Genomic DNA, 22,981 nt, shown 5'->3' with positions numbered 1-22,981 from the left:
CGGAAGAAACCTCCATTCACAGATCCACAGTTCGCAAAATCATTCAGCGCTTCATCGTGGAGAATCGTTTGGTGGACAAGAAGGGCAAGCAGGCGACAAACAAGATCTTCACTGCGCAGGAGGAGCTGCAGATCATCAACATGTTCTATGCGCAGCCCACTCTATCCGCACCGAAGCTCGCCGCGGTAGTGGCCAAGGAGTTTGGGAAGCCCTGCTGTCCGGAGGTGCTGCGCCGTCTACTCCGCGCCAATAACATTAGCGGCCGGAAGGCCTGGTGCCGGCGCACCCTGGGCCAAGGGATCATACAGAGTCGCCTTCAGTTCGCTACAAAATTTCTGACGCAAGATCCGGCCTTCTGGGAAAGCGTTATGTTCGTGGGCACGGCCAAGTTTCACCTGATTGCCTCGGAGGAAACGTCGTATGTGCAGAGCAAGTGGAACAATGAGAGGCAGCCCTGTGGCGGAGGCGGGATCCTCGTCTGGGGCTGCTTTTCGTCGGCGGGAGTGGGAAACATTGTCTTCAAGGATACAAATATGAGCACAGCTGTGTTGTTCTCCGTCCTAAAAGAAAACTTACTCCAGAGCGCCGAAGATCTCGAACTGGGTAAGCGTTTCCATTACTATTACGAGAACGACGCGTCGCACAAGTCGCCCCGCGTCCATCGCTGGCTGGTCGAGAACTGTTTGGGGCGCCTCGTGGAACAACCGGCCCAGAGTCCGGATCTGAATGGTATCGAGAACATTTGGCCCATGCTGGACCAGGGCATACGCGAGCGCAGGCATAAGATAGACAACATGATGGACTTAAAGAACGCCATCAGGTACGAGTGGCACCAAATAACGCCGGACATAACCCAGATCCTCGCTCATTCAATGCCGCACCGACTCCAAGAAGTTGTGGCTAACCAAGGAGGTCATACCACGTACTAGAACTAGAATAGATAGCACCAGGTGCAAGATATTAGTTTTACAATTGTTTAAATGAAGTTACTGATACTGAAAATTGAGTGATATGTTTATATAAATAATTGTTACTTATACAAACATCCCAATGTTTAACTATTAATTTAGCCACCAAATTTTAGTCTATATAAATATTTTTATACAACGTAAATGTACAAAATTCTTAAAAATTTGTAAGATACTGAAACAGATATTAAATATAATCTTTAGTGATGCGTTTTGCAGAGAATCTTGCAAACATGCCATAAGATATACAACTTTTTATAATAAAAATTAGGTTTAAGTGAATAAAATAATAGTAATACACTTTAAACCATTACGTTTTAATTTCTTTATATTTTTCTGCCTGACTGAAGGGTATCCTTGAGTTTAAAAGTTCTCACGCCTTTGGATTTTACCCCTTAGTTTCCCCCTGGCATAAGGAAATACTTATAACCGGTACTGGACTTCAAAAGCCATCTACTTACCTTTGTCATGAAGCAGACATAAAAAAACGAGGATACAAGGACTCGAAAACTCAACGAAATATGCACATATATGTATATAAAAATATACACTTTTTTCTTCATTTAAAAACGATTTATTTTATTTTTAACAGGATGAACAACAAAGAAGCCCATTTGTGTAACCAATAAGGTGGTTAATGTGCGATTTCCTGGCCTCCTAAGATTATGGAAAGGGAGCCAAGTTCCCCTTGGAAGTTGCAAAATAAAAAAAAATCGTGTTTCGTGATAAATATGATGACCAGTTGCCTCTCGATTGCGCTAGGACTTAAGCTAAGTAAATCCAGACTGGCCAGTATAGCTGGAGAATCGAAATCTTTGGTTTGGGAATGGGAATGGGCATGGCCATGGCCGACTTGTCGGTTGAAAAACAATAATTTTATTTCACTTTACAATTTACCAATTGCCAAAACGAAGCCCCAGCAACTGAGCAGACCGTATCCGCCCGCAGACTATGCCTGCTTGCCGATTACCTGTCAACCTCCGGCCTTTAATTTACATATTTACATCGATCAACGTGGTTGGGAGAGCTCCCGTTGGCGCGATTCATACATCCGGAGGCTCTGCCTCAGCCTGTCGCTTGTGCTGGTCAATGTTGTAGTGGTAGAAAAAGGACTTGCCATACTCGAAGGACGAAATCATTATGGCACACGCGGGCGCCACCTTGAAGAGACGCGGCCCGAGTCCAGCGAAAATTGCAGAAACTCCGCCCAGGCGATAAATGCTGACCAGGCGCTCAGCCACCGACTTGGTGGCCACCTGCTTGGGTGGATTATCTGCCGTAATGCAAATCGAACCATTGTCAATGTGTGTGTGGGAGCTGGCGGCAGCAATCTGCACGGCAAGGGGCCTACCTGAGAATATGAACTTCTCGCCGAATTCGATCTGCTCGTGCGTTTTCACCACATCAAACGGCGTGGTAATGGTGGCGGCCACCTAAAGCAAGCAGGCACAGTTAGTATATTGCGCATATAAAGCCCAAGGGATTAGCTTACCGATCCCGATATGGCTCCGGCCGCAAAGCTGAAGCCAAACGTTGGCTCCACCACGCCAAAGGAGCTCTTGAGGTACTCGTAGCAGGTCCAGTATATGCCCGAGAAGGGCACGTCGCGCAGTATCGTCGGCGGCAAACCGCGCCACAGGCCCAACACGCCCTGCGACTGCACCACCTGGCGTATGGTGCCAAACATCTCGGCGTGCGTCATCCGCTGCGACTGCATCTTGGTGCGAATCAGCTCGACGGGACTGACACAGGTGACGGCCAAAATGCGGGCCGTTACGCCCGCCAGCAGGGGCACCAGCATCGGTATCGGTAGTGGAATGTCACGGCCATGGCCAGCTGTTGTTGGTGTTGCGTTCCACAGCCCCAGGTACTTGTAGTGGATGTCGGTGAAGCGGGCCTTGAACTGTTCGTAGGCCACGAAGTAAATGATGGTCGAGGGCAGGGCCGAGATGAGCGTGGGGCTAAGTCCCGACCACAGCGAGCCGATGCCCTCGGTGCGGCTAATCTTGATGAATGCGTCCTGTGGATGGCGAGATTTGGCTTTAGGGTGACTCTTGGATTAGGCTTTGGTCCACAACTCACAATGGTGCCAGAAAATCTGGGAGCCGGCTTCGCGGCTGCCGGATTGGGTGTGTCCGGGCCACAGGGGCAAATGTGGTCCATGAGGCCGTTGCAGTAGAGGAAACACTTTTTCGATAGCAGCGCCTGTTGCTGGGCCTGCAGCCGGGTCTTGATCACATCTAATGGGGTCACTGCAACCAGACAGCAGGCACTTGAGAACAACAATCTGGATCTGGGAACTCTGACTCTACTTACTGAAGCAGGCGGTTACCATGGCGCCGCTGCAGGCGGAGGCCACTTGCTGCAGGGGACGGATCCGGAACCGGGGATCCGTCATCGTGACCTTCGATTGGCTTTGGCTTGGGGTCGCTGCCGCTGCTGCTGCTACAGCCGCCAGATGTGTACAGGGCCCCCGTGTGGCCATATCTCCTGCTGCTGCTGTTCTTGTTGTAGCCGGAGCACGAGTGTGTCTTCGCTAGGTGTTTTGTCGGTAGGCTGGCGGCGATTGGATGGAAATATGAGTGCGGGGATGAATGATGAGATGATTGGGCGAGATATGACAGCAGTTAATGGCTGTCTAAACGTAGGACACTAAACGCTCCAATTAGGCAAGCCACTTGGTCATTGTGAAATAGTTTCCGGGTCCAAAATAAAACACCTTCTCCCCTATGTCCCATTTCCACACGTTCCCCGAAAATCGTATGGAGTGCGGCCGCTGGCCAGCCGATCAGCTGTTGCCATGTGACGGGCCCCCACTCGAGACACGAACCTCGATAACCGATATCGATATTTATCAATATAAAAGATACATCTATCTATCTGAACGATACATTTATCTATCAGATACAATTTGTAGAGCGTATACATTTAAGCGGCAGATATTTCCAATTTTTAAGAAACTAAAATTAAATTTATTTATAAATTCATTAATCAATAAAAATTACAAATTTTAAGAATATAAAAATTTATAACAAATTTCCATATCTCAGATATAATAATAATCATTTGATTTACATACAATTAATATCGAAATTCTATAAAAATAAAAAATGAACATATTTCAAAGTAAGTTGAGTTGTTGATATACTTTATGGGGTCACAATTGACTCCTTCTTGTCTAACCCAAAAGTATCTAATGACTAACAGAGATCCTTTTAAATAAATAGCTTATTTCCAAGTGATTCTACCATAAATTAATGAATTATTTAATCCCCAAAAACAGTCATCTTACCTGTTTCCTGGAGATCCACGTTATAGTGAAAAAAGAACGACTTGCTGTACTCAAAGGTTGAGATCATGATGGCACAGGCGGGCACCACACGGAGCATGCGCGGCATGACCCCAACGTAGAGTCCCCGGGCGCCCTGTCGCCGGTATATCTGACCCAGGCGGGAGAACACCGAGGGCTTGGCCAGAGCACCACCAGTACTGGGTTTTCCATGCGGCGGCCTGTCCTTGTTGCTCTTCTCGTTGAGCACGCTCTGGCCCAGCTCGATCTGGGTGTGGGTGGTGACCAGGTCAAAGGGCATGGTCACCAGAGTGGCCACCTGCAAGAGGAAGGGGGAGGCGGGATAATTAACTAATTTTTGATATCTGATTTTCTGATTTCAGCGGACGATGGCACCGCTCACCACCCACCGCTCCGGAGATGGCACCCGCCAGGAAGCTGAACATGAATGAGGGCTCCGTAACGCTAAAGGTCCGCTTCATTGCCTCATAGGTTGCCCAGTATGTCCCGGAGAAGGGAGCGTCGCGCATCACGGTTGGCGGCCAACCACGCCAGAGCCCCAGCACGCCGTGCCGCCGAATGAGCGAGCGCAGCACCTGCCACAGCTCCGAGTAGGTCATGTACTCCGACTGCATCTTGATACGCACCATCTCGATGGGCGTGATGGCCGTGACCACCAGGGTGCGCGAACAGATGCCCGAGGCCATAGGCACGTAGTAGGGGACGACTGAGGCGACATTTGCCGGGGCGTTTACATTTCTTGGACGCTTTGGGGTGTCCAAGGGATCCCCACCGGCGGCTCCAGGCTCTGATTCCCAGTACGGAGCCTCGTCTATATTCCAGCTGACGGCGCTCATGCGCGTTACCAGATAGAAATGGGATAGGGAGTTCATAAAATATTCGTACGTCAGAAAGTAGATGATTGTGGAGGGCAGGGCCGAGACGAGCGTGGGACTGAGGCCGGCCCACAGGCCACGCGGGCCACTGCTGCAAAGGATCTTGAGGAAAGCGTCCTACGCCGGAGGGAACCCATGAAATCCATATTTTTAGATATATCTAAGCCGCCACTTACCAAGGAGCCGCGTGGCGGACGTAGGCTGTGGGGAATTCGACCCGACTTGGGGTAACAAAGGTCACTGGAACGGCACACATGGGTCATTAGGCCGTTGTGGAAGACATAGCAGAGCTTGGAGATGGTCGGTCGCTGGCGGATCGCATGCTGCGTCTGCACCCGCGTCTTTACCACCTCAAGCGGCGTTACTGAGGTCGGGGACAAGGTGTGGTGTGAGGTGAGGTGAGGTGCTGGGAGATCCATCGTTATACTCACCGACAAAGGTGGTAAGGAGGCCGCCGAAGAGCGCAGACACGACCTGCTGCATCGGCTTGATGCGATAACGGGGATCAGCTTTTAGAATCAGTGTCGCCAGCTCCACTGGATCGTCTCCATCTCTATCTACCTCCTGGTTGTCCAGCTGCGCTGGCATTTTCCTATTCACTGTCGACGGTTGGCTTTCAGATAGAAGGTCAGCAGGTGCCTCAAGGAAGACATCCCTGGAGGATGGCTGCTTAATTTGGTAAGTAGGGCCGAAGGGTATTTTTAAGGAAACAGTTTTGAGACATGAAGCCGAGTATTAAATTTTGACTGAAGCCTCAAAAGCAGACGTCGTTCCCAAAAATATTTGTTCATATATATTTTACTTTAACATTTTTAAGGCACATGAATATCATTTTATTGAGTACATCCAAAGCTATGCGATAATTAATTCACTTTGTTTTGGGCCTTAGGTTCATTCAGATCTATCCAAAATTGGGTGTCTTTCGGGTTATTCAAGCGAAGAACATGGACATGGAGGGAAACTCGATCCCAGTTTAGTGATTAAAATCCATTCCATGGGATAAGTCGTGATTTATTTTGTCGATGGGAGGAAAGGAAAACCAATGCGGGGACAACTACGACAAGTTTGATTACGTTTAATGCAAAAATTATAAATATGAATTAAATTAATCGAATTTAATAATAATTTGAATTACATTTAAGTTAATTATGAGTAGTAAGTCAGTAACATAGTTTAGCTTTACGTCGGAACCAAAAAAAAAAAAATTAGATAGGATAGTCCAATGTGTGTGTGTGTGTGTATGATGAACTCCAATTGCGAGAGCCTCCTCCTCCTCCTTCTGGCCGGGATGGTGGTGATGATGGTGGCAGCGTCTCTCACTTGTGCGCAATGGGAATCAGCGTTTCACCGGCAGTCAGTGCTGGCAGCGGCGCATCCACGGTCAGGACACCGTCCTTGCTGAGGGACGAGCGGATGGACTCGGGATTGACACCCTTGGGCAGCAGGAACTCCCGGTTGTACTCCCTGTACACGCTCTTTGTGTCCGACTTCTCCTCGTGCTTGGCATGCACCTAAAGCGAAAGGCAAACACAGTTGGTTATTAAAACTTCCGGGTGTCGGGTTCAAAGCAGGATCTCCTCTTACCAATAGCTTCTGGTCAACGGTCTTCACCACAATCTCCTCGGGGGCATACTGGCTAACGTCAAAGCGCAGTTTCAGCACTTTGTTGTCGCCCTCGTCCTGCAAATTTTGAGAATTTGAGAATTATAAAGGATTTTTTTTAAGGATCGCTGGGGGCTACCAACCTGTATCAAGGGTGAGCTAATGTCGGAGACGTAGTTCTGTTGCTTGGGGATTCGGGATGGCAGGGCCGAGTTTGTCGTTGAGCTGCAAGAGAAACCAAGGAGCTGGTTAGAACTGGGTATTCAAAGAAATATCAAAACAGAGATAGTGTCGAAAAAAATGAAAATCAAAAGTGTTGGGAGCAAGCAGAACCTATTTGAGGAGTTAGTCATGGTGGTGGTGGTGGTCGTGCTACTAGTCGTAGTTTTAGTAGTGCGAAAGGTCTTGTGTAGTGTGCGCGTAAAGGCCTCCATTCTGTTGCTTCTCTAGGATGTGACTGATCTCGCCCCGGCGAGCCCAACTCAAATGAAGCCAAATCCCGGCCTGGGATTGCGTCTATAAATAAGTCGGACTTCCGCTTCTAATCCAGAACAATGTTTACGGCTGAGGGGATCAGCAGCTGCCATCCCGACACCATCGTCTATTTAATGTATGTATCTTTTCCATTAGGAAAACAAAATATTTTCCGGCGAACCACTTGGGACGCTGCCAGCGAACGATTCCTTTATTATTCGCTCTAGAAACGCGGCTATAAGGTTACAGCCCATGGAATCTGAATTATATTGGACTTTAGGTGTATTTTCCGATTTAATGAAACTGCCTGGAAGAAATCAAAAGGTGACTACCCCTAGTAGCTACACGATTCCCATATGTTTTGTTCACGTTTCTACAAGGGATCTGATCTGGTCCCGAGACTAAATATATAAATAAACCCCCTTCTGCGTGCGTCTGTTTGGTTTTAAAATTGGATTTGCGTTCCTTGCAGTGACACCCTCCTCGTGACTGCTCATATGTACATCCATCCGATCATCTCTTATTCCTACAGCTGTCATTTGGCTACGGAATGTGGCGATTATGCTAACTACATAGTCGGAGGAATTTATGATGGGACTCATTCAGCTTTTTGTTTTTTCTAATTCATAATTATTTTCATGTTCATTTTGTGTTCATTCTATGTTTCTTTAATGTTCTTTTTGTGTTATTCTATGTTTCTCATATGTTCACTTTTGTGTTCATTCTATTGTCTTATAATGTGATCCGTTTTTATTGATATTTAAATGTAATTATTTATAAATACATTATGCGTAAGCTTAGAACCCAGTATTTACTTATTTCTGTGTTAAATATATACCAAATTTAAGTAAATTTGTTTTTAACGCATAAATACTATTGTTATTAAGTGTGTAATTTTGTTGTGATTGTGTTTGGTTCTCTGCTCCTTTTATTTTTTAGTGAGGTAATTATGTGCTGGGATTGCAATTAAAAGAAAATTAAATGATTAACTACAAAAATAAGAAAACAACTCGAATTAGATACAAGAACCAAAAATAGTGGAAAAGAGGGTGCAGAGGGGATAATAACAGAAACTCTAATTTTTAGTTGTTATATTTTCTACGTTGTTTGTACCTGGTCGTTGTTGTTGTTTTTTTAGTAGAGCTTTTTTTTATATTGCATTGTTTTTAGATAGGAGAAAGGAGATTATTAAGATATTATAATAATTGCGGTTGTTTTAAGTATTCCAAGCGGCAGGAAAAGAGAATAGAGGAAAAAAGAGAGAGAGAGTATTAAGTTAGGTAAAAGGGTATATACATACAAATACAAATATATATATATGTACATTTATAGTACAGGGGATTACATAAATGGGGCACAAATGCAGCGACTTTACCAAGACGTTCTTTCAGCACTTCCACGCACACCAGCGCTGCCGGAAAGCGATAAATTTGATTGACCGTTAAACAGCGCACCTGTGTGTGTTCGCGGCGCCAGTATATGTATATATGTGTGTATCTATGTATGCCTAGGTGCATGTGTGTACGTGCGTGCGGCGAGTCTTCGCAGATAACAGGGGGCGCTTCTTATCAATCGAAACGTGAACGTGCATTGGGCCTTTGTGGGCGACCTTGCTGCTAGAGTGCGGGCGTTGCAGGCTGGGGGCGGGCGTTGATCAATAGCCGCTAGCTGGGCCAGAGGCACACGCTAATGACTAATGCCAATCACCGTTAGTCCGGCAAAAGTGTTTAGGCGAACGGGTGGGAGAGAAAGCACCTGCTCTGGCCTCCCTCTCTCTCTCACTCTCTTGTCGGCTCTGTGCTGGCAAACACACACACACACACATGCACACATGTCTTACTCTATCTCTCTGGCATCTGATGACGATGATGTCATGCATATTTTTTCGTTATTGAAAAGCAGAACGCAAGGAAACTGAAGAAGAAACGAAAATAAACACACACAAAAAAAAAACGGGCGCAAACAAAATTGTGCTCTTTTGTTGTTGTTGCTGCTGTTGTTGTTTTTCAAACGCGCGAATTGAATTATCGATTACCAGCGATTACGGCGATCGCCGCTTTGTTTGTCATCGAAATTGGAGAGGAGAATAGCAACGGCTAAAAACTGACATGATATCATCTTTACTTGTTCGCTGGAATAATCAGCATCCAGCCACGAATAATGGCAACTAAATTGCGAAAGCTTTTTCGCACTAACACAAACAAGTGCCCAGAGCTATTTGCATGATAAATAGATATTTGTTTAGCGTACTTATTTGTTTAAACTATGCGCACACAGAGCTACGCCACCCACGCGCAAGGTCGATCAATGGGCTATAAATCCGGCAGATCGATTAAATTGCCAGTATTTAATACACACAAAGTCGAAATTCAATGGAAATACAAGGGAATTCGAAATGAAAAGTATATCAAATTCTTCTTCGAAGCTTTACTTCCTTTCTATCCCACAATATAGATAGATTTCATGATAATTTGGTATCCGTCTGATAACGACCGAAAATGTGAGTAGAAGCAAATTCAAATTTTTGTGATTTTTCTAAACTATTTTCGAAGAAACGTTTTATTGATACATTTTTAACAAAATTATATTAAATTCTCTTTTAACTACGAATGTATCTGTTGAATTCTTCTGAAAATGGATAACCGTAATATTTATGAACCTGTTACGAGTCTGTATAAATATTTTAAATAATACAAATTTGTTTGTTTCGGTGCAGCTAATGCTCTGTTCTGTCCATATATCTGGCCAATATATGTACATATGTATAATAAATAAAATGACTAAATAAAAATATACATATATTCTATATGTATGCCTGGAAATCGGCGAGTTAATCGTATCATTTCTTTTTTCAATTGCAACCGAATCGCCAACAATGTCTGCGGAAATTCAATGAGGAGGCGCCACCACTGAATTGTGGTTTTTATGACCGCGGCAACAGCACAATTTGGCCAGGTTTCAATGAAAGCCCGCAGCTCCCTCGGATTCTCCTCTCCTGTCCTCAACCCATTAGACAGTGGCATTTACATGCCAATTTAATTTCACATCAACAAATAGTGCCATTAGGTTTCGACGACCCGTTTGGTGTACTATCTAGATATTTCCAAATCTATTTTGTGGTTTATCCTAACAAGTTTAACTATGTAGTCATTATTATTGATTATCCTTTTAATTTGGATTGGTATATAAAGTTATCTCAACGTCTTTAAGGCAATATAGTATTTAAGTTTTAATATCTGAAGCTCACTTTAAATAGGAAATGCTAAAATTTGAGGTTTACGTTTTTTGTAAAACATTCTTAATTCCTTGAGTCAAAGATGATTTCCTGATTTCCTTTTTTAGGTGAAAATCATTTCGACTTATGACCATTTGCATGAGTGACGCTTATGTTGGCCGAATGGTTATATCCGCTGAGTCACTCGGTTAGCCTGCGGCGCATTAATCGGCCGCACGCCATAGCCGCAGATGTCAAAGGTCGCGGCGTTGGGCGGTTGGGGTGGTCGGGAAGTGGGTGCTTGCGTCGTCGCCACGCATCAATAATTTGTTTGGATAGCCAAGCAGTCGGAAAGGCACCTGCAGTAGTACAGGTGTGCCTGCCTGGGGGGATTCACCAATTTGGGTTAATTTCCTTTCATTGCCAACTTTCGGTTCAAATGGCCAAAGTTGGCAAGTGGAGCTAAAAGTTGAAGTTGGACTATCCAAGCTAGGGATTGGCCTCCATTTCTCACTGTTGTGGCCATGCAAATGCAGCAGCGACCATGGCGAAGGCAACGACAACAAATGCGAGGTGGACTGGAAATCGCTTCGATTATGTCATAGGCCGAGGTCGTCCCCAAGTGGAGCTCACGGGCTTTACGGAACGGATTTGTATTTTTTTGTGTGTGCTGTTTTTTTTTTCTCCACCCACGCAACGTAGCCGTTTTTTTGATTGAGAGGCCAACGAGGCGCGCAACCGCGACGGCGAAGTCAACGACTACGTTAAGTCGCGTCTCTGTTTATTGGGTAAATATTTGGGCCATTAAGCAAACCTACACAGAAAACGGCAAAGAATCAAGAGAGACATAATAAAAATAAATGGCTGCAGCAGATACGCAGTACGTATCCCAAAGATGCTATACTACACGGGGCATAAAAACTGTGATTTATTATATTTCAGAATTCATACCAAAGGGACTGCAAATGTTGTATACATCTAAATAGAAAATAATCTGGATTTAATTTGTATCTTTAAAATTTGACTTAACGAGTGAATTTAAAAAAAGACCCAAGTGTTCAATGGTTTTTTTTGCCAATCTCAATTTTAAATCGACAAACATCCATGTTTTTTTTGAAGAGTATATATTTTTTGACAGTGCAAGTGCCTTGGCACAGGTGAGCATTCTCAAGATCTAGTCTCGTCGAGAAAAAATTCCGTTATGGCCCATATAACGGGGGTTGCATAAACGGGAAGAAGGCAGGAATGGCGACTTTGAGATCGCCGGAAAGGGAGCAAAAAAAACACCGTGGTATCGTGGCATGGGGGATTGGGGAGCTTCTGGTGGTCGGCGAATGGACACACATGTATTTTCTTGGCCGGAGACAACGGCGAAGAATTTAGAACGCGTGACTCATCCTCCCCCCAGAGCGACGGCGGCAAAGAAATGTATCTGGGGCGCAAATCGCCCCGCTGGCCTTAGCCCACTGGCGTCTGTGCGCGTGTGTGTGTGTGCTCCAGACCAGCAGGCGATGTGGCAAGACTTTTGCGCCTATATTTAGAGCCAAGAACGCAAACACACCGCGAGATGAATCAACTGAATCGGAGGGATACGGTAAATGTTCAACGGAACCGTGCTTCGGGTGCGGGTGCTGGTTCGTTCCTAATCTCTGGCCAAACTGCCGAATCATCAGCATTTTGATAGCGTTGTTGTCAACGCAAATCGTGGGCGAACAAAGTTCCCCGACGAATTTTGGCCCACAAATATATCAATATCACAACGCACATCACATAATCCCGGCGAGAGCGCTTACTCCGCATGTAGTATTGTATATGCTCACCTGGTGGACTCGAAGAAGTTGGCCTCGCGGTTCATCAGCTCGTGGCGGAACTTGGCCATCTCCTCCTCCATTTTGCGCATCTCGGAATCGAAGCGCTCGCGGATGTTGCTGAACTCCGTGTCGATGACGCTGAAGTCGCCCAGTTTGATGGGGATATTCCTCTTGTTAGCCTCGGCCATTTCTGTGCTGGATTGGTGGTTGGTTGGTTGGTGTTGCTTCTGTGTCGGATTATACCGTTCTGCTCTGCTCGCCGCGCTCTCGAGCTATCGAGTTGGTTCACTTGCTAATCGGCGGAGCAACCGAAAAAAAATGTGGGAATACAATAGGCTTTCTATATGTATTTATGCCTCAAGACGGTCTGTCTGTCTCTCTGTGTGTGTGTATCTTTGTATCTTTGGCGTGTCGGACTACTATTCGGTTTGCCGCGTTTCAATTTTTCGACTGTTTTTGCATTCTCCGGCAGTTGTCGCTTTTATAGTGCCGACAACCGCAGCCACAAGAGCGCGAGAGAGTAGCCAACATGGCCGGGCCAGACACCCACACAAGCAAAACAAGAATAGGAAGTCTGTGGGAGTGTGGGTTACCCTGTAAACGATAGAAATGATAGAAAATTAAATGGATGGAAATAAGTGTAAAGCTAAAACTAAAAATTACAAACCAAAATATACAAAATATATGAAACACATAATTTTTTGTCTAAAATGTTGATGAATCATAAATAAAGCCAGAATATGGCAAATGTTCATTTTGTATGGAAACTCGTCAATGCATACCCTAGCATACCCTCTATACTCTGCGATTACCGTATATGAAAACGCGCTCTCTCCGTGAGTCCGCTCTCCCGACGCAACAACAATAGCCCCAACCAGTGGCGTAAGTGGAATTCATGGAAGGGGGATTTAAATGAACTTAGTTCGCAAAAGTCCCCGGCTAAGCCACTGGCTCATTGGTTCTCTGAATGACAGTGCGAGTAGGAAGGGAGAGGCGAACTACCACTCGTTCTCGTTCCAGATACACTACCCGCGAGAGAGAAATGTTGAGATACAGGAGCGATTCGAAAATAAATTTCAAATTTCAGGCCTATCTTTAAATAATCGTAAATTTAATACAAAATATTAATTAAGACTATACTTATACCAAATATCATAACTGGGATTATTATTAAGGTAATATTTTTTTTTATTTAACAAGAGAAAGAGAATATGCTACTTAAACATCTGACTAACGGGAATTCCCCACATTTTCCTAGAGTGGGAGCTGTTCAATATTGACTCGAGAGTGGGTTCCTGGGAGATGGCAGACTGCATCCACGATCCACAGCACCCATTTGACCATGCTAACTGGGCGCAAACAGTTAAGAGGTGGTGACGTGTTGGTCGTGGAGGCCACGTTAAAAACAGTTCGAGATCAACGCTTCCTACCGTTTTTGGGAGTGAGATGATTTGTAACGCCAGCCGTGTCGATGGGACCACAAATTAGCCGGAGTGGGCGGCAACGTTGGCGTCTCAGCCACAGTCACAACCATATCCACATCGACTTCGGTTTTGTTTGTAAACAAATCCAAAGCAAAATGACTCAGCCGCGTGACATTGGCGGACTGTCTCGGTCTCGGACTTGAAATGGGATTCAGATTCAGGCTCGTGAGTGGAAGATGTCCTTTTACGGAGCGACCACGGGAATGCATATGAAATGAGCCGGACCTGGCTGCATCGGATTGCTGCGGTAATTATTCGAGCAGTTTATTGCGATTACAGTGACAGCACTCGGTTATGAGACTTTCCATAATTATTGGTACTTAATATGAATTACTTAATATATTTCTTAGTTTTTAAATAGCTTTACTAATATCGAAACATGGTAGTACAGAGTTATTTGCATTATATTAAGTATTGTATTTATTCATTTCATTTAATTTTTATTATTTCATTTATGGTTTGGGAGGAATATGGTACAATTGGTTTCATAATTACTTGTATAAAAAAAATGTGTCCTACAGTTTTGTTTCGAATATTTTTACGAGCCCTAAAAGCTTATACAATGTAGACTATAATGTAAAAATTTAACAGTCCTCCTGAATCTTGAATCTTTTGATGAGTTGTCTGAGTGAGCCTCGACTGTATTTGAAAGTGATATATGCAGTCATTCCCGTTTCCATTTTGAATTCCATCGGGGGCAACGACAACAGAGCCATTCAAATAATAATAGATTTAATCATGAATTACAAAAATAAAATGACAATCATCGGTGATCAACGCTAAAGGTGTTTTTGGTTTGGTTCTGTGTTTTTTGGCAGCACCCACATGGACGCGACACGGCCGCTAATGCCCCCCTGTCCAAACAATAAACTCATTTTCATTTTCATTTTCATCGAAATTGTCGACCTTGGGCGGCGACAGAATCCCCAACTAATCAGCAAAGAATAATGCGGACGCAACGCATCTATATCCATCTATTGCTATGTGCAGGTGTACGCATATAGCTTGAAGATCGTCTTGGGTACATAACAAGTGCTACATATAAACGCGAACAAATATGCGCCACCCATAAATTGCTAATACGGATAATCAACAAGATAAACCGACTTCTATACTTACGAGAATGTCGAACAAAGGAAAGAGATATGATTTTATTTAGACTGTAAAAGTAAGGATGTGTGTTTTTACGATTATTAATATAAAATAATAAAGTATGTTAAGTAGTTATTTAAATTTAAATTTAAATTGTATCTAAATGTTAAATTGTAAAACAATTCCCCACACTGATTCGGATTCAATTTTTAATTCATTATACAAATCTCCATTATAATATAGTACTAGTTCTCTGTTTGACGTGTTTTTTTTTTTCAAATTTAAGTTGCGCTATTTGCAACCTGAAGTGTTCTATAATTGTTCTTGTTGTTTATGTCAAATAGAGCTACAGAAGCTCAACTGTCGTTACAAAGTACAAATATGTATTAAACCGGGGGAAACATCTACAGAAAGAGACTACTATTGTTCAGCGAAAACATATATTATATGTATCTTGAGGATCACCGAAATATTGGGAAAACAAATTTTCCCCACGTCACCAGAATGTTCGAAAGCTGCAAAATACGGCAAACGAAAACAGAAGCCAGAAACAGAAAAGTATATGTATGTATGTACATAATTGCTCTAGTCATCTCCGCCAGTATGTCATCCCACTCGAAGACTACGTAGTCCGCAGTCCGTAGTCCGCCCATCCGGAGCCCCCGCCCAGTCAGAAATCAATCAAAATTTGCCCCGCGTTGATTTAGCATGGAATTTTTGGCCGATGATTATGATGATGATGAGAATTCACTAATTTTTCAGCTTGGGCAAATAGCGCGATCTCCTTCTGCGTGGGCGGGCCTGGGTCTTCTGCTTTATTGGCATTGCTTCTGCTTGACGACAGCATTTTAGATATGTGTCAGCTTTGGCTGAGAGGCACAAGTGCTGTTAGGATTCAAACAAAAGTACACGCATTGCAACAACTGGCCTGAAAATCTATAAAAATAGGTAAGTACAATGGGGGTGGACATCATAAAATGAACAAATTTTACAGTACTGACAGCACTTGAAATTGTTTGTTATTTAAAAATTAATTTATTGCACAGGCAACACGCTTATTATATTTATTTATTTTTTTTTAGAGTTACACAATGCCAAAAGGGATATATGTAGTTAAATAAATTAGATGGTTAAATCTAAAAACACGGAAAAATAGTACACATATTCTTTATTGAAATTAAATAACAAAATATTTTTTAAATATATTAATAATATGATATTAAAAAACTAAATAAATCTATACATAATTTACTGTTTTTTTTAATATTTTTATTCCGACTTTAAGAGGTCCGCCCTAATATATATAGTATCTTTTTGCAGTGTATCGCAAAGATATAACTATAGCCAGAGATGAACACAAATCAATTTGGACGAATTCTCGCTTTAAATGGGTGTCTGAGTAGCGACAGCCTTAAAATTTTGCGTTTAACGCTAATATGTTTTAAAATTGATCATGGCTATTGGGTTAATATACATGGTGACTACAAATTATCTGTAATTTTCTGTCTATATAGCTAGCTTTCGAGAAGTGGTAAATAATAAAATATCCAATAAAATCTCATCTACTTAACTACAATTTGTTCCCGTTCTTAAATTGTGAAAGCATTGTTTAGCATCAGCAAGATCATGAGATATTGCAATAATCCGATGATATCATATGGCTGTCATGGTCACGATTTTCAAAATGTGCGTCATAAAGAGAAAATAAATCATAATACAATATTACGAATGTCGGATTTTTACTTAATTTTGTATTGGTAATTATTTTAGGCCTGTGCTTAATATATTTATTTAATTAAATTTAATATTATAATTTACTTAGTGCTCAATGTTTTATATTATAATTTTTTTTCAGAGTACGAGAACTTTATTTTTATTTTTGGGAAAAATTTGACTTTTAAAAATCTGTAACTCAGCCAAAAATGCATTAAATCAAATTCGGAAAGCTGGTTTGTCTTAGTTTGTAGGAGGATAATAAATCTGCAACTCAATTTATGGTTTTATGTTATTTCATTTTTTGCCAATTATTTACAATTTTAACGATGTAACCCCTTATCAAATTTAAAAAAAATTTCGAAAATTTTTGTATCTTCTGGATATGGGCTAAAACGATTCGGCTGATGATCCTGATCAAGAATATATATGATTTATAGGGTCGGAAATGAATCCTTCCCTGCATTACCAACGTCTGACTAAAATAATACCCTGAAAGGGTATAAAGAGCATTGCAACTGATTTTGATATCTGTGATTCATTTTAAATTTTCCGGCAAACATAACATCGATGTTGCCATTTAAAAATCTCATATCGATGTTTAAAAAATGTATCAAGACATCGATACTATCGATAGTACGATGACGTTTTTGCAGCACAATTTTTCCCTCAACGATATTTTTTAAAGTTGGCAGCCCTGGCCCGAATTCGGCCACACTGGCGAGTATCTGTGTGCGTGTGTATTCATCGGCCATCGCTGCGAAGAAAATAAACAATTGCCACAGCATAATTTGGAGTCCTGGCGATCACCAGCACTTTATATCATGTCCGCCTATTACAGCCTGTACACGGGAGACAATTACGATGACGAGTCGATTGGTGACGAGCGCAGCGAGGAAGGTACGTGCAATGGCGGGAGCGCGTCTGTCCGCCAGTTCCCACTCCACTCCCATGCCACTATCCCACCTAATTGTGCGACTTCTATTTCATTTTCTACATCCCTGCAGACACGGACGATGCCAGCGAGACGGAGTTCCGCAGCCCCAACCGTTATGGTGGCACCAATGGCACCGCCAACAGCAACAACATAGGCAGTAACAGCGAACTGAAGGAGCAGTAAGTACACATGGACATACATACATACATCCATATGCAGTAGCTGGCCAGGCAAGCTTTCCGTTTATACTTTAATTTTCCCCCCTTTCTGCAGAATGTACCAGCACAAACTGCTCAATTTGCAGAAACAGATGGAGGAGCTGAATCAGCTTGTGCACCCGGAGTACATCAAGCGCGTGAAGAAGCTGGAAAATCAGTTGAAGGAGCGACGGCGCCTAAACGAGATCTACAAGGACTACATGCGCGACTGTGTCGAGCGGGACTATGTGCTGGAGAAGAAGGCCGCCCAAAAGGAGTATGACGAGAAGATGATGGACCTGAAGGACAACCTAATCTCAGACTTTGAGGACCGCAAGCGTCAGATCGAGAACGAGCGCTATAGCCTCGAGCTAACCAACGATTCCATGGAAATCAAGACAACAGTGACGCGCAAGCTGCGACGGCGACCCAACGAGCCGCTGCCGGTCATCGAAAAGCGACGGAAGCCCGCCACCGGTCAGCTTCTTGTCTACCAGCTGGACGACAAGGAGATCGAGTCGGATCTCAAGATCATACAGCGGGGCAAGCCGTTAGCTCCCAATGCTCTGCAGCAGAACGGCCTCGGCTCGTACGGCGGTGTCCAGCAGCAGCAACAGATGCACAGTTTACTGGCCGAGCCGCCAGCCCACAACAGTTACGTAGAGACGCGCATCGAGGACAACAAACTGCTGTACGAACGACGATGGTTCTGTCGGGGCCAGCAGGTTTATGTGGAGGGGAAGGATCTGAGCAAGTTTGCCGCCACCATCACAGCCATCGGCAATGAAGTGGTAAGTGTTGTCCTCGTCCTGCATACCTACTTTGATTCTAATGGAGCTCTTCGTCGCTACTGCAGGTTTGGGTGAAGCGCACCAACGAGAGCAAGGTCAAGATCAACATGTCCCATTTGGCCAAGGGGAAGATATCGATAAAGCGTCGATAGCTGCGCCAGCGGGCCGGGCGCATTCATCTCACTCCTGGCCCTGGCCCTGGCCCTGGTCCGACGCTGGCACGGCCAAGAGACCTTCGGAGCGTCGCCGGCCTTCGGTCCTCTCAAGATCCCGGGCCCGAAAAAGTATTTTCGTGAATATAGAAATAGGTGACTTTGTAGACGGAGCCTTAGCTTAGGTGTACATTTTAATTAAGGGAGGAGGACTCATTCTGGAGGCCCACAAACCACCCATCATCGTGCAAATAATTGATTTCGAGCCTAGCACAATTATGTGTTTTTTATATTATTCAGATTTTTTTGTAATTATTATGTTTTACCTCCTAAATGGTTCTCCTTCCTTTAAGGGACACAATTTGTAAATACAAAAACAAAACACATTTTTTTCTATGTAAAACTATGTTTTTATTGATTCTTTATATATCCTCGGTCTGTTGGTCTCGACCAGGTGTCGGGGAGATACTTCACATTTTCTGCAAGAAATAGATAAGCGGCTGGGTTAATGTGGTTTGTCGAGGACTGACTCCGAGCACTCCTGGGAGAGCTTACTTCAATGGATTACCACTTGGTTTTACAGCTTAGCCCCAAACCAAGCTACATTAACGAAACTTCTGTTGGTGGGAAACCCGTTTAACTGGCCAGCACGTGCAAGCCAGCTTGCATGGCCCAAGCTATGAGTGTTTCTTCAATGAAGATATTATCGCGGGTGACGGTATCATGCACCAAATTTTGCACAATTAAGTGGCCAAGCTAATCCTCAGTGAAACTGCCAAACTGGGATCCTCCATGGACTAAAACCAAACTCTTGTCCAGAGCCCGGAAAGCTTTTAAGCTTCTCGCTTCCGCCTGGCAACCATCTTCTTGGGGAGTCTTTTCCGCCACAACCAGGTTGCCCAATGTGTCTAAATCCTGGATCCTATGCGCACACACCACACCACACACAAAAATCACAAAACAAAAAGGGATTCACTTGCGTTTGTTTTATAATTGGATTGGATGGTCACATCATAAAACATACACACATTTCTGATGTATTTTTTCTTATTTTTTGTTGTTTTTGTTGAGGGGAATCTTCAGTTCAACATTAGTTTCTTTACTGTGAATTAATTTTACATAAAAAAAACTGAAACGCAGCAAGTGGCTTAGTTGCGGGAACCGCGTCCGAATCCGCCACGGAACTCGACCTCACCGGCGCCGGGTCCAACATCACCCTTCTTGTCAACACCACTGCCACCGGGAGCGCGTCTGTAGGCCGAACGGTCCTCGCCGGTCTTGGAGGCGTCTCCGGGGCCGCGTGGGCCGCCGGCGGCTGGGCGCGGGCGCACCGTCTCCGAGCGAGCGGGACGCTTCAGGGTCGAGGGCACAATCTCGGGGGGCAGATGCAGGTAGCTGCGCAGCTCCTCGATTCCCTCGTTGGTGAGGTACCAGTAGTAGTGCCTCCAGGCGAACTGCTCCTTGACGAGGCCACGGGAGTGCAGGGACTGCAGAGCCTTGATGACGTGCAGATTGGGGATCGACTCCAGCTCAGGGTGCTTCTGGGCGTGGAAGTCCTTCTTGGCCACGATTACGCCCTCCTTGAAGAGGTATTCGTAGATGGCGACACGATGGGCCTTTGGCATGAACATGCTGCACAGACAAAAAAATAAGTAACAAAAAATAATTAGCTTCGGCGGCTTTGTTATGGTTGTTGTTGTCCCCGACTCGGAAAGGGGTATAATATGCGCTTTTTTCTGCGATTAACCCGAAAACGTAAACAAACTCAAGCACAACGGCCACTGCAACGGCCGGAAAGTTACACGGCGCCTGCAGTGGCGGTTTGTTTCGCTTTTCACATAGTCGGATTTCACTTCATTTTCAAGATTATTTTCAGCTTTAAACGTACTTTGCGTCTTCTATGGAGCAGAGACCGGAAAGAAAGGAAAAGAAAATCGCCAGTGGAGCTGTCAAAACACCGATGGCGCTATCGATAGTAACGATGCTTGGGCCGTTTCGGCGCTATCGATGGCTCGCAGACTATCGCAGCAGAATATGCAAAAAATATATTTTTTATTTTAAGAGATTTCTCATAAATCGAAAGTATAATATAACAAAATAATTATTCGCATATGCAAAAAGTTATATTTCATTTAAAAGGATTCATCATGAAACGAAAGCAGAAGATACAAGAATAAATATTCGTAAACAATAAGTACCGGCTTATAAATTTATTCCAGCAATTAGACAAACTGTAAATATTCCAGCTTGTACTCACTTGAAAGGTCTGGATCAAGAAATACAAGCCCAAATTGAATTTTTCCTGCATTTTAAATCATTTGACGATCGAATATGTATATTGTTTCCAAACTATCGATAGAGTTACTATCAATGTGAGTGCCTGCTGAAAACTAGTGTGCGATGTTTATGTCGATGTTTCTTCCCCGTTCCTTTTGAAGTTTAAAAAAATACTGAGACTAATATGTATATTTAAAGTTAAAATTTTAAACCAATAAACTAGGCCTTTAAGATTTTTTACACATATATCATGCCAGCACTGTTTAGTGGGTTAGCATATACTTTAACAAAATTAAGAAGATACATCTAATTTAAATTCTACGACGTCGAGTCCATTTTATCAGTGGTATCCGCATCACAGTCTAGACCCATTTCCTCTCTTCGTTGCATTTTGCTTTTGCTTTTAGCCTTATATACTCTTTGTTTTATTTTCGTAAAAGCTGTGCGGACATCCTTGGCATAGTCCTCCAAGGTGTATCCATCAGCTTGCTGTGACTCTGAGGAAAGTGGAAGAATAAGATTTGATTCAAAATGGGAAATGCCCACTTACCATATATCGCATTGTTTAGGTTTACATATGTAGTCAGGCCTGTTTTATAGCAACTTCCTGCATAGTTCATGTCCATCAACAACGAGGTCGCCAGAATTCTATTCAAGTTCTTTGAAACGCCCTCAGGTGCGAGCATTGCCCGGAACATTTCAATCTGAATAAAGTTAATACTTGAGAAATTCCTTCCGAATTTGTTACCTTCCAGTGATACTTACATATTTAGGTGGATCTGCGGCTACCTTTGCATCGATGCCATCGAGTTCCGCGATGCTCTTGCAGGGAAAATCGGTTTTCGGTGGCGCTCGACGGTCAATCAGCTTCTTCACCGTTGTCATTATTTTGGTACTTGTGTCGATCAGCTTGACAAGCTGCGTTTCCATCTTATCCATTCTCTGCTCCAGTCGGGAAATGCTTCCATTTTCAGAGCTAAGAGCCAGCGAGAGCTCATTGAACTGAGTCTGACTAAGGCCGATGTTTTTGTTCAAATCCTTGGACAAGCCCTCCTTTGCTTCAGCAGATTTATGGCTTGTCCTGTTCGGAACGTCTTGGTAACTGGGCTCAAACGTGGTATCGTCATAATCATCCATCGATTGCGATGGATTGGCCACCTCACTCTCCCGTTTGGCCATGCGCCAAAGGCTGCTTCGCGCCGCAACATTCATGGCTTTTGAAATTTGTAATTTAAATTCGATTGATATTCATCGATAATTCATCACATTTTGATTGCTCATAGTCCACCCAAATAGACGCTGGTTGAGGTCCACCCTGAGTCTACACACACGCAACTATGCATGTGTTTGGTTTTGCCGGCATTCAAAACACATAAAAAGGAATGGAAAATTAAACGAATAAACAGCACGCCTAAATTGAATTGCATACTTACACATAGAACGCCCTTGAAGCAGCAGTACAGATACTAAGTGCAACATTAATGCGAGGACTAAAATCGATACATTCGGAACCAGTGTTGCCAATTTAGATTTTCCCACTATGTCTGGCGTGTTTCAAAACCTAAATATAACGATACTTTTTGCCCAAATATCGAAATCGCCATATTTTTGTTTGATATTTTCCCGTGGTCACTCTGAACTTCAAAGTAAAATGTCAAAACAAAGTTTTACATGCTTGGGGTCGAATTCTCGTGTAGAATGTAGAGTGTTCGAGAGCGAACAACATAGACTTCGGCAGCACCTTCGGCTCCGTTGCAACCGAACCGAGAGAGAATGTTCGACGAACGTGTTTCGGAACTCGCGCGACCAACAAAAAGATGCAACTGCTGGCGGCGCAAGCAAAACACCATGGCAGCACCGAGAAATCCGTACTCTTTTCATGTGTTCTCTTTGCTCTCTCTCTTTTGTCGCTCCGATTGGTCTTACTACAGCAGTGTTGCCAGTTTAGCTTATTGTAAGCTAGTTCTAGCATATTTGAAACTGGAAAAGCTTGTAAAATTTGCATCAAGCTTATAGCTTGAAATATAGCTTATTTTAAAATTCATCTAGCATATTCTAGCTTTAAATATATTTACGATATCAAA

General features: G+C 43.6%; 6 protein-coding genes across 8 annotated transcripts; 1 reads left to right on the top strand and 5 right to left on the bottom strand.

Moving 5' to 3' along the window:
- Positions 1-1,821: 1,821 nt before the first annotated feature.
- On the bottom strand, positions 1,822-3,453 carry Shawn (shawn). 2 transcript variants are annotated; one of them, XM_017179279.3, is made up of 5 exons: positions 3,285-3,453; positions 3,051-3,220; positions 2,461-2,988; positions 2,320-2,401; positions 1,822-2,241 (listed from the first exon to the last, which is right to left on the bottom strand). In XM_017179279.3, exons 1-5 carry the CDS (start codon positions 3,451-3,453, stop codon positions 2,012-2,014), a joined length of 1,179 nt encoding a protein of 392 aa, XP_017034768.1. In that variant the 3' UTR covers positions 1,822-2,011. The 2 variants fall into 2 exon arrangements, with proteins under 2 accessions (XP_017034768.1, XP_017034767.1); XM_017179278.3 differs by having other exon boundaries at positions 1,822-2,401.
- Tyler (tyler) lies at positions 3,386-5,903 on the bottom strand. Its single transcript, XM_017179276.3, has 5 exons — positions 5,585-5,903; positions 5,330-5,517; positions 4,668-5,270; positions 4,261-4,576; positions 3,386-3,524 (listed from the first exon to the last, which is right to left on the bottom strand). Exons 1-5 carry the CDS (start codon positions 5,739-5,741, stop codon positions 3,505-3,507), a joined length of 1,284 nt encoding a protein of 427 aa, XP_017034765.1. The 5' UTR covers positions 5,742-5,903; the 3' UTR covers positions 3,386-3,504.
- Positions 5,904-5,920: 17 nt separating this feature from the next.
- LOC108083484 (heat shock protein beta-1) lies at positions 5,921-12,719 on the bottom strand. Of its 2 annotated transcripts, XM_017179280.3 has the most exons (5): positions 12,264-12,719; positions 8,343-8,372; positions 6,899-6,980; positions 6,738-6,833; positions 5,921-6,664 (listed from the first exon to the last, which is right to left on the bottom strand). In XM_017179280.3, the coding sequence occupies exons 1-5, from the start codon at positions 12,440-12,442 to the stop codon at positions 6,470-6,472; spliced, it is 582 nt and encodes a 193-aa protein (XP_017034769.1). In that variant the 5' UTR covers positions 12,443-12,719; the 3' UTR covers positions 5,921-6,469. The 2 variants fall into 2 exon arrangements, with proteins under 2 accessions (XP_017034769.1, XP_017034770.1); XM_017179281.3 differs by lacking the exon at positions 8,343-8,372.
- A 4,534-nt stretch (positions 12,720-17,253) lies between these two features.
- On the top strand, positions 17,254-19,002 carry LOC108083542 (sin3 histone deacetylase corepressor complex component SDS3). Its single transcript, XM_017179386.3, has 4 exons — positions 17,254-17,443; positions 17,551-17,659; positions 17,754-18,468; positions 18,534-19,002. Exons 1-4 carry the CDS (start codon positions 17,368-17,370, stop codon positions 18,618-18,620), a joined length of 987 nt encoding a protein of 328 aa, XP_017034875.1. The 5' UTR covers positions 17,254-17,367; the 3' UTR covers positions 18,621-19,002.
- A 589-nt stretch (positions 19,003-19,591) lies between these two features.
- On the bottom strand, positions 19,592-20,602 carry RpS10b (Ribosomal protein S10b). Its single transcript, XM_017179389.3, has 2 exons — positions 20,509-20,602; positions 19,592-20,252 (listed from the first exon to the last, which is right to left on the bottom strand). The coding sequence occupies exon 2, from the start codon at positions 20,249-20,251 to the stop codon at positions 19,769-19,771; it is 483 nt and encodes a 160-aa protein (XP_017034878.1). The 5' UTR covers position 20,252; positions 20,509-20,602; the 3' UTR covers positions 19,592-19,768.
- A 466-nt stretch (positions 20,603-21,068) lies between these two features.
- On the bottom strand, positions 21,069-22,539 carry LOC108083543 (uncharacterized). The gene is made up of 4 exons (XM_017179388.3): positions 22,331-22,539; positions 21,663-22,232; positions 21,448-21,601; positions 21,069-21,394 (listed from the first exon to the last, which is right to left on the bottom strand). The coding sequence occupies exons 2-4, from the start codon at positions 22,107-22,109 to the stop codon at positions 21,216-21,218; spliced, it is 780 nt and encodes a 259-aa protein (XP_017034877.1). The 5' UTR covers positions 22,110-22,232; positions 22,331-22,539; the 3' UTR covers positions 21,069-21,215.
- Positions 22,540-22,981: the final 442 nt, after the last annotated feature.

The sequence above is a fragment of the Drosophila kikkawai genome, chromosome X (assembly GCF_030179895.1).
Source record: "Drosophila kikkawai strain 14028-0561.14 chromosome X, DkikHiC1v2, whole genome shotgun sequence".
NCBI lineage: Eukaryota > Metazoa > Arthropoda > Insecta > Diptera > Drosophilidae > Drosophila > Drosophila kikkawai.
The sequence above is the reverse complement of the archived record's forward strand: the minus strand, read 5'-3'. Positions and strand labels throughout refer to the sequence as shown.

Excerpts from the sequence above, each read along its gene's own strand:
- RpS10b (XM_017179389.3), bottom strand. The coding sequence starts at position 20,251 with ATGTTCATGCCAAAGGCCCATCGTGTCGCCATCTACGAATACCTCTTC.
- LOC108083542 (XM_017179386.3), top strand. The coding sequence starts at position 17,368 with ATGTCCGCCTATTACAGCCTGTACACGGGAGACAATTACGATGACGAG. Across the intron at positions 17,444-17,550 it reads TGACGAGCGCAGCGAGGAAG|ACACGGACGATGCCAGCGAG; the intron begins GTACGTGCAATG and ends ACATCCCTGCAG. Across the intron at positions 18,469-18,533 it reads CAGCCATCGGCAATGAAGTG|GTTTGGGTGAAGCGCACCAA; the intron begins GTAAGTGTTGTC and ends TCGCTACTGCAG.
- LOC108083543 (XM_017179388.3), bottom strand. The coding sequence starts at position 22,109 with ATGAATGTTGCGGCGCGAAGCAGCCTTTGGCGCATGGCCAAACGGGAG. Across the intron at positions 21,602-21,662 it reads CCGCAGATCCACCTAAATAT|ATTGAAATGTTCCGGGCAAT; the intron begins GTAAGTATCACT and ends AACTTTATTCAG. Across the intron at positions 21,395-21,447 it reads CCTAAACAATGCGATATATG|AGTCACAGCAAGCTGATGGA; the intron begins GTAAGTGGGCAT and ends CACTTTCCTCAG.
- Shawn (XM_017179278.3), bottom strand. The coding sequence starts at position 3,453 with ATGGCCACACGGGGGCCCTGTACACATCTGGCGGCTGTAGCAGCAGCA. Across the intron at positions 3,221-3,284 it reads CATGGTAACCGCCTGCTTCA|TGACCCCATTAGATGTGATC; the intron begins GTAAGTAGAGTC and ends GTCTGGTTGCAG. Across the intron at positions 2,989-3,050 it reads CCAGATTTTCTGGCACCATT|GACGCATTCATCAAGATTAG; the intron begins GTGAGTTGTGGA and ends CGCCATCCACAG.
- LOC108083484 (XM_017179280.3), bottom strand. The coding sequence starts at position 12,442 with ATGGCCGAGGCTAACAAGAGGAATATCCCCATCAAACTGGGCGACTTC. Across the intron at positions 6,981-8,342 it reads AAAACAACAACAACGACCAG|CTCAACGACAAACTCGGCCC; the intron begins GTACAAACAACG and ends TTTCTCTTGCAG. Across the intron at positions 6,665-6,737 it reads CCGTTGACCAGAAGCTATTG|GTGCATGCCAAGCACGAGGA; the intron begins GTAAGAGGAGAT and ends CTTTCGCTTTAG.
- Tyler (XM_017179276.3), bottom strand. The coding sequence starts at position 5,741 with ATGCCAGCGCAGCTGGACAACCAGGAGGTAGATAGAGATGGAGACGAT. Across the intron at positions 5,271-5,329 it reads GTCCGCCACGCGGCTCCTTG|GACGCTTTCCTCAAGATCCT; the intron begins GTAAGTGGCGGC and ends CCTCCGGCGTAG. Across the intron at positions 3,525-4,260 it reads CGTGGATCTCCAGGAAACAG|CCTACCGACAAAACACCTAG; the intron begins GTAAGATGACTG and ends AATCGCCGCCAG.